Below are 9,673 nucleotides of genomic sequence, written 5' to 3'. Positions count from 1 at the left end.
GGGTTGTGCCTTGAGTCATTACACTTAACACCAAATTTGCTGCCTGAAGAGGAATTCTAATAATGCTTTCTATATCAACAATAATGTTCTCGGGTTTTTTATAGATTAAGAGATATTTTATAAGAATTGAAAGACTTTTGTGAAACTCCAGTCTTCCCCCCCCCCTCTAAATTCTGTGGGAGGTGTGAAAAGTTTAATTGTGGAAAAAATATTCAACATTACTTCATATCTTGATGGAAATGAAGACTGAGCTTGGATTTCAAGACTGAGCAGCAGAAGAACTTTTCAACAGCCACCTGGCTCTTGGCCTCAGCCCAGTTGGAAAAAAGTTGTTACCTGTAAACAAGTCCTTGAATCCAGTGACTGCTGACTGATCCAAGAATGCCAATCAAGAAGAAAGGTGGGCTATGAAGCTTCCTATCTAATATTGGTATCTCCTTTGTGTTTGATTCTGGTACCTGTAATTTAAATGGTTTTGTATGTGAGAGGGAATCTCTTGCTTCAGTTTGGGGCAGATATCTATTATGGTAACTCCTGGTTAGTGTCGCACTATACAATTCTGTTACCAAAAAGAAGTTGTGCTAAAATAAGTAGTTAGTTGTGATTTCATCTCTTAGGCAATCTGCAGTTACTATTTGTAATAAATAGATTCAATGCCAAAATTTCACTTTTTCTTTTTTAGCAATGTCTCCAAAGAAGCATTTTAAAAGGCATTACTCATGAATGTAATAGAATTAAACCAAATAGTTGTAAGCTACAACAGTAATGTTGCATACTTGTATTGGTACTGAATAAAATGGTAGATTTGCAGTATATTTCTTGATTTTTCTAAAGAAAATGGACAAATTTTACATTTGGGTTCACTCCAGTGTAAATTTTCAATTAGAAAATGTGACTGAGCACATCCTTGCTTGGCAAGTGATGAAGTTTTAAGTTGGACTCACCAGTTCTATGCATGAGAAAGTTCCTAAGCAGGCAGTGTCTCATCTTTCATCCCCTAAATTCTGTTCTGATCCTGAATATATGCTGATTTGGGGTAAGACCACTATGTTCTATTTCACTGGGGATCACAGTGCTGGTGCAGTGCATAGTAAGCACCTTATAAATACTTGTTCACTGACTGCCTGGGAGGGGATTTGGGTCCATATAGTGGATAGAGTGCTGGACCTATAGTGGGGAAGACCTGAGTTCAAATCCAGCCTTAGACATTTACTAGCTGTGTGACTTTGGGAAAGTCACATAACCTCTGGTCTGTCTCATTTTCTTCATTTGTAAAATGAGGATAAGAATAGTATCTTCCTCCCAGGGTTGTTGTGAGGATCAAATGAGAATATTTGTTTTTTGTTCGTTTGTTTTTGTGGGGCAATGAGGGTTAAGTGACTTTCCCAGGGTCACACAACCAGTAAGTGTCAAGTGTCTGAGACTGGATTTGAACTCAGGTCCTCCTGAATCCAGGGCCAGTGCTCTATCCACTGCACCACCTAGCTGCCCCCAAATGAGAATATTTGTAAAGTGCTTTGCTATATAAATGCTAGCTATTATTTTGCTATGATCTGGTCTGGTATAAGTGTGTTTTCAAGGAAACTGAACCAAATAATAAATGAACATCCAAGGGCTAAAAGAATCATTCATGCTGGCCAACCTGAATACAAATACAATAAGGTGGGCAAGTCAATCAACTTGCTGTATTTTGACACCTATAAAATTATGGTTGAATTCTGGACTCATATCCATTATAGGTTCAAGTGAATTGCCCTGGAGGTTCAACCTGGCTCTGTAGTCTGCCTTAGTTGAAGGACTATGGGAGAAGTAGATCAGTTCTAGAACCTTTAAAAAAATTGTCATATTAAGTGAGACTTGGCCCTTTAGGACTGAAAGGCAATATATGTTCCCAGGAAAATCCCAGGTTTAACTCTTTCTTATCAGAGTTTTGAATTGGAAGATGACCTGGAAGTAGTTCAAAATTATTAGGATAATAGCCAATAGATTTTAGGTGATCCATCAGAACCCAATCCCATACCCACCATAAACCTAACCCAAAGAGTGAATTTATCTGGAAACCACACAGGCTTTGGTAATATAATTATTTATCCATTTGGATTTTTGAATCCTACATTTAGTTTTCCTTCTTCTTATACTCCTTTGTCTTTTCCCTACCTATAATATCTATGCTCATATTTCCCTATCTTCCAGAGGCTAGTGACTATACAAAGAATAATAGATTTTTTTTTGTGTGTTGCTGAGAGACCAGGGAGATGAGAGAGAGAAGGGGAGGGGGGCAGAGAAGGAGCAGGTTGCAGTAGGTACAAAGGTTTAGGAACAGCAGGTTAGCTAAAAAAAAAAATTACCCAGATTTTGAGTTTGTGTAAATTTATTTTCTTTTTAAGAACAGATTTATAGATAGCTAACAAATATATATATATTTGTATATATATATATACATATATATATGAAAGTTGTTTATGCAACCTAAGAAAGTCCCATGTTTTAGTTTTTATTTTTCTTTAAACAAATTGGGTTGATTCTAACATGAATCATTGTTTTTTAGGGAATCAAAAGTTTGTACCAATATGTTGTATCAAGTATGCATTTGATTATTACTTAAGGCACAATGGACTATGTAATACACATTCTGGAATGGCTTATTTGGAGACATCATTTATTATGTTAATGTGTTTTAAATGTTCATGGTATTGACATACTTTTCCATATAAAAGACTGCTATCCAAACACTTAATTGCATCATTGAATCATTGAATCTAACATAATCTCATGCACAAGCTGGAACTCTCTTTACAATATCCTTAAACACTTCCAACCTATTCCTTCTTGGACAAGTCTAATTGTTAGATAGTTCTTCCTTTACATAGAACTTAAATCTCCCTCCCTGTAACTTCCACCCAGTGATTCCAATTTAGTTTTCTGGAGATATATAGTGTGTGTACACACACACACACACACACACACACACACACACACACACACATACACACATACACACATATACATATGATAGTATCTTCAATTGCCCAAAAGTCCATTGTTTCTTCCCTAAATCTTCTGCTCTGGACCAAACATACCCAGTCCTTTCAGCTATTTGTTGTATATACATTGGATTTTAAAAAAGTTTTGTTAAGGAGCGGCTAAGTGGCGCAGTTGATAGAACACTGGCCCCGGATTCAGGAGGACCTGAGTTCAAATTTGGCCTCAGACACTTAACACTTACTACTGTGTGACCCTGGGCAAGTCACTTAACCCCAATTGCCTCACTAAAAAACCAAAAAAACCAACCAAACAAAAAGTTTTGTTAAATGACTTCAAACAGTGAACTGTATTCCTATTATATACATACATATGAGCCAACATATGCCTATATTTATATGTTCTCAATGTTAACCTGCATTAATTAATTTTGAAGGGAGCATTACTCTTCTGGCTTCTTGAATCTTTGCTTCTTTCTATTTTGAGCATAAGGATTATCAGGATGAACAGCTGGATTTACTGTAATTCTAAAGAAGAAAACATCATTAACAAACATCCCTTGAGTTGAATAGCAGTTTCTATTTGTTTCTATTCTTATTAAAATGTGAATTAATCCTTGGAATATATTTTGGTCTTTCTTATTTTGTGAATTACATTCAAGTGACACCATTATAGGTTTCAAATAGCTCCAAAGTAACTTTGAATAATATACTATATAATATAATATACATGAATAATATACTATTCTTGGTGTTCCTAGATTTCCTGAACTGAACCTAATCTCCCCTACCCCTTCTCTGGTAAATTGCTCTTCCTTCAGAGCCTCAAATGCAACTTTACCACTCTATGTTTTGTCAGATACCTGCATAAACAGCAAAAGAAATGTTTATTTCTATTATAGGTCATTCCTTTTTCATTACAATAGGGTTTAAAAATATTCATATTTCTGCTTTTTCCAACAACTTGATTTACTGCTAGTTGAGCCCAAGGGGGGAAAACACCATTGAACTATTAGGGTTTGTGGATTCTTTTTGGCAACTGGAGTCGACACATGATACATTGTTGTTTTGGCCTGAGAATAGGTTGCAGTATCCCAATACTGGGCATAAATTTACTTCAGCATAATTTTTATAGAATTTTGAGTATGAAAGACCATTAGAGAACATCGAGATACCTATAATACACTTACTTGCTTTTAGATGAAACTGGAGGTCTACAGAGGTTGAGTGAATCGCTTAGTATCATATAGATATTAAGTAAAAGAATCAGAATTTGAACTCAGGACTTGGGGACTTAACTTTCTTACTACAAATACAGGAGTTTTTGTTTGTTTGTTTTTAACCATTCTGCTCTATACACGTGAGTCTTTAGGATGAGTTGTATCCTCCCTAGAAATTGTTCTGGACAATGTAGTTTCACTTTTAACTCTTCTTATTCTTTTCATTTTCACTGAATATATGACAAGACATGATAATTTGAATAGACTGAGATAAATGCACATTTCACTTCTGTGCACGTTGCCCACGGTTTTATTCTTGTCCTCTGTGGTTCTTTTAGACTTATATATACTTCTGTGTGAAATTATCTTGGTCTTCATTTATATAGACACTGCTGTTTATTTCATTTGAGTGCTCCTTTGAGTACTTTGATGAAATGTGATATATGTGTGTATATATATATATATATATATATATATATATATATATATATATATATATATATATATATAAGCTTGCTTTGATCATGAATGCTAAAAGCTATTGTATATACACTTTTTCTCTTTCCGAGTTGTGCTCTCAAAATAAGCTCAGTGTTCTCTGTAGAACATCATGATTTCCCAAGACATGATGTGGATGTGTATTTCACATATGCTACTGAAATGGAAACAGTTGATACTTCATGAATTTATAACCTCTTTGTATTTCATGTCCTCATACTTTACAAATAGGGTGCTACCCTATTTGTTCTTGCCCTAAACATTACCATTCTTACCTAGTTACTCTATCATATTGTAGCTCCTCGAGAACAGGGACAGTATACTTTTTCATCTTTGTATCTCTAGTGCTTAGTACCTTGTATTATATATATATAGTAGGACCGTAATACATTTTTTGTTGGATATTCTGAATTGATGGGTTTTATGGAGTATAAATAATTCTGATATATGTTTAGTAGAGAAAGAGTAATTGGTTGAGCTTCTAACTACTGAACATAGGCAGTGACCTCTTTCACTAGCCTCATTCATTCACTTGGTTAACATTTATTGAACCTATGTTTTTTTTTCTTTTTTGAGGTTTTTCTCTTGTGTTTTTTATTCTTTCACAACATGACTAATGCAGTGTAACGATTGGAATGGCACCATTTTAGATGGTATAGCTAGAATTTTAGCCCCTTACAGCAGAAATATGTTTAATGGGATTGTACATATATGACCTATATCAGATTGCTTTCTTCTTGGGAAGTGGGGAAGGAAGGGAGGGAGAAAAATTTGGAACTAAAAATCTTATGAAAACAAATGTTGAAAACTATCTTTACGTGTAACTGGAAAATAATAAAATATTTTGCAACAAAAAAACCCAACAACATTTATTGAACCTAGGGGTTATATGAGAGACAGCACAGTGGATAGAGATATTATCTTAATGTCGGAAAGACTTGAGTTCAAACGATAGCTCTGATATATCCTGATTCTGTGACTCTGGGCAACTCATTTAAACTCTCTGCCCCAGACAACTCTTTAAGAAAGAGTATATATTGCAGGAGGCAGTTAGGTGGCACAGTGGATAAAGCCCTGGATTCAGGAGGACCTGAGTTCAAATCTGACCTCAGACACTAGACACTTCCTAGCTGTATGACTCTGGGCAAGTCACTTATCCCTCATTGCCCTGCAAAAAAAAAAAAAAGATTATATATGGCAGTTGCTGATCTCTATTGAAATCAGGCATTTCCTCACCAACAGAATCATGAGTCCAGTAAAAACAAAACAACCCCTCCCCCCCAGATGACAACCAAGTATTGTACTTGATATTGAGGGAGGTTCAAAGTTGAATAGAACCTGATCCCTGTTCTTAACAAATTTCAGATTTGTTGTAGGACGGAAGAAAAAACACACAACACATACCCAAATATATATATTGTAAATCAGAATGAGATAAGTGCATTGGAGAGTTGATAATCCGATCCTACAAGCTTTTATTAAGCACCTGCTGTATGTAAGGCACCATGATAGGTGCTAGGGATACAAAGACAAAACATAAAACAGTATAGAAACATACTCAGAAGGTGTATAAAATATCCAAAAAGTACTATGAGAGTTCAGAAGAAGAGGAATTAATCTTTATCCAGGAATCTAGAAGTTCCATAGAAAAGGTAGTATTTGAGGCAGACTTTGAAGAATGGGTAGAATTTCTTTTCTTTTAAAAAATTATTTAAATTGTATTTATTTTAAAAGTATTCAGGAATCTTTTTTTTTTTTTTGGTCAGGGCAATGAGGGTTAAGTGACTTGCCCAGGGTCACACAGCTAGGGTCAAGTGTCTGATTTGAACTCAGGTCCTCCTGAATCCAGGGCCGGTGCTTTATCCACTGAGCCACTTAGCTGCCCCCAAGAATGGGTAGGATTTCAAAAAACAAATATTGGGGTTGGAAGAGTATATACTTTCAAGGATATAGGAAGATGTGAGCAAACATAGGAAAGTGCAAGATTTTTTTGTTGGTTCCTTGAGCAGATCAGTTTCATTGAAGTATATGAAGGAGCAGTAGGAGGGAGATTAATGTAGGTTACAACTAAAATGCCAAGGTTCTTAAATGACAGGCTAAAGTGTTTGGACTTTCTTTGGTAGAAACTGGTTGTTGAGGCAAGAGGAAAAACAAATCAGCCTCAGCACAGTCCCTTACACAATTAATACATGTTGAAATGACTTAAAATGTAGGATATGATTACTACTTGGGTTGGATAGTACAATAATAATTAATGACCTTATATATAATATACCTTACATTTATTTTCAGTCTTTTGATTTTGTTCAATTTTTGTTGTTATTTCATGGAGTTAATTGCTTTCTGTTTGTCCCCTTCTAATTTTCAGGGATACAGTTATTAGATAAAATTTGCCACATTCTTTTTTTTTTTTTAGTGAGGCAATTGGGGTTAAGTGACTTGCCCAGGGTCACACAGCTAGTAAGCGTTAAGTATCTGAGGCCGGATTTGAACTCAGGTACTCCCGATTCCAGGGTTGGTGCTCTATCCACTGCACCATCTAGCTGCTCCACCACATTCTTTTTTAAGCAATCAATTTTCCTTGCCATTCTTCTTCCTTGCTCTCATTTAATTTAACAATGCATTTTGTATTTCTTATTTCATTTTTTTTCTAGGTGCTTTTGTAGTGGCCAGATCATCCTTTTCTCTGAGGGTCTGTTTGTACTGGTGGAGTTGTTTTCTTCTGGGTTAAGTTCTTACATTTCTCTTATTCCATAGTATTTCTTCATTATTTTCAGCATTTTATTCTGTTTAATCATATCCCAGCCTCACTTTTTGGATTGGGACTTTGCATTTGGGTCAGACTCTGCTCTCTTTCCCACTCTTGAATAGTGTAGGTAGACTGTTTGATCTTGGATGTGGTAGCTAAGATCATACCCTACTTTCTGGAGGAATTCTTCAGTTTGGGCTCATTCTCTTAAGGATTCAACTTAGACTTTGGTCTCAGTCCCCTGCCTCTCCTTCTTGTAAAATCCTGAACCCAGAATTGCTTCTATTCCCTGCTATGATCCTGACAGGCCCCAAACAAATGCTGTTGCTAGAGATGGTAGCAAGCCTCCTACAAGACTCTAAGTGTTGCCTTTTCTCTTATGGTTCATGGTGTAGCTCGGGTATGGGTTGATTGGACTGGCCCTGTCACTAGCTGTGAGACCAGGCTGTTGGTTTGCTGTGCCTTCTGTCTACCCTGTCTTGTCTCTGCTCAGGTTACTTATAAGTTTCTATCAGTTTTTTGTGCAGTCCTGGCTGGGGTAGAGGAGCTCATAGCTATTTTTCTCTCACTCTTTATTGTTCTTTTTGGTGCAGTTTTAGAGCTTTATTGGGATGTTTATGGATCATTTAGCGTCCATTAGGACTTAACATGTCACCTTCTTAGCTGGAAAATCCAACTGATGACAGAGAGAAGCCTGAACTACTCAACTCTTATTTTGTTTCTGCTTATTTTTTTTCTTGTCAAAGAGTTTGGTTTTAGAAAGAAAAATAGGACAAAAATGGTGTAGAGAGAACTCCTTCATGGTGTAAGAATAGATATTCCTGACTACCTGGTAGATGCCAACTGGAGATGCCATTCTTGCCACATTATCCAAGAAGTATAAAGTCATGGAGCACCTGACTAATATGATTTAAACCCTTTGGTTCTGGAAGATACAATGAGCTTTTTGAGAATATGGCCTGTTTCACTTTTGTTTTTCTAAACCCAGTTCCTGGAACAGAGGCACTTCATTAATGTGTGTTTGCTGTTGATTGACAAGTGGGTGATCAAAGGTCAGGTCACTTCTCCTTAGGGATAAATGTAAAGTCCTTCACTTGGGTTCAAAGAATTGACCAAAAAGTCCAGGTTGGAGGAGACCCAGATATGTAATAGTTACTCCCAAAAGGGCTACCTCAGATATTCACAAGCTGTCTGACTGGTCAAGTAACAATCTCAGGGTCAGTTTCCTCATCTGTGGAATAAGGGGGTTGGATGTGATGGCCTCCCAGTTCCCTTTCAGCTCTAAATATATGATTCTATGATTAGATTTTCTTAATTTGGTGCTGAAAGTAGTGGGTGGAAGTTACAGACAGAAATATTTTGGCTCAATAGAAGGATAAATTTCCTAACATCTAAAGTCATCCAAAAAATGAAAGGACCTCCAGGGACTACTGAGTTCCACATCATTGGGTAATATAAGGGGCCAGATAAACACTTGGTCATTTTGTAGAGGGAATGATTGCTTAGGTATGGGTCAAACTCAATGATTTATGAGGTTCATTGAAACTATAGAAATGAGGAGATGAGAAGATGGTACTCTTCAAGGAGTTCAAATTGTCAGGTGAAGATGAACTACAACCCAGAGAGTATAGAAAATATGCAGATATCATTATTGAACTGCTTCCTGGCTGTGACCCTATGGAAAAAAATTGGGAAACAGAAGGGTTATCATAAGATTAGAATGGAATGGAAGACAGGAGATAATTCTCACCTAGTGGTAGAAATCTTTGTGTACCTTGCTTGGTCTTCTGGGAATTTGCCCAAATCAAAGGATGAGAAGGAGAGGGCTGAAGTGCCCAACACCTACCCATAGCCAACAATGAACAGCTGAAGCCACTTGAGAGTTGCCAGCATGGGAGAAAGCATTCACAGGAGGGAACATTTCTGACAAGTATCAGAAACTACAGAGAACAATTGGAGTGAAGCTGTAGCAGAGTCCCTCTTCAGGGATGAGGTTTCCTGTGATGGACTCTGGGGACCACAAGGTGTGTCTGGACAGATCTTCTTTTTGATGAGTTACTCCTGAAGGGCATACTCAAGGCTAGTGATTCCTTAGTTCTAGCCTCAATTTCTTCTTTCTCTTTCATCTCAGGAAAGTAAATGCCAATTTCTTACATCTCCATTTCTTAAGTATTTACCTTTTATATTTACTTTGTCTTTAAGCATGACAAATGTTGTTAAGTATT

At 36.5% G+C, this 9,673-nt stretch overlaps 1 protein-coding gene across 1 annotated transcript in view; it reads left to right on the top strand.

Moving 5' to 3' along the window:
- The first annotated feature begins 366 nt into the window (after positions 1-366).
- The window catches only part of DLG2 (discs large MAGUK scaffold protein 2), a 2,692,860-nt gene continuing 2,683,553 nt past the window's right edge, over positions 367-9,673 (top strand). The window contains exon 1 of the mRNA XM_043992745.1: positions 367-400. Within this exon, the coding sequence (XP_043848680.1) occupies positions 382-400 (19 nt within the window). The 5' untranslated portion in view covers positions 367-381. The remainder of the gene's footprint in view (positions 401-9,673) is intronic.

The sequence above is a fragment of the Dromiciops gliroides genome, chromosome 3 (genome assembly GCF_019393635.1).
Source record: "Dromiciops gliroides isolate mDroGli1 chromosome 3, mDroGli1.pri, whole genome shotgun sequence".
Taxonomy (NCBI): Eukaryota; Metazoa; Chordata; class Mammalia; order Microbiotheria; family Microbiotheriidae; genus Dromiciops; species Dromiciops gliroides.
This window is presented reverse-complemented; position numbering and strand designations above follow the sequence as displayed.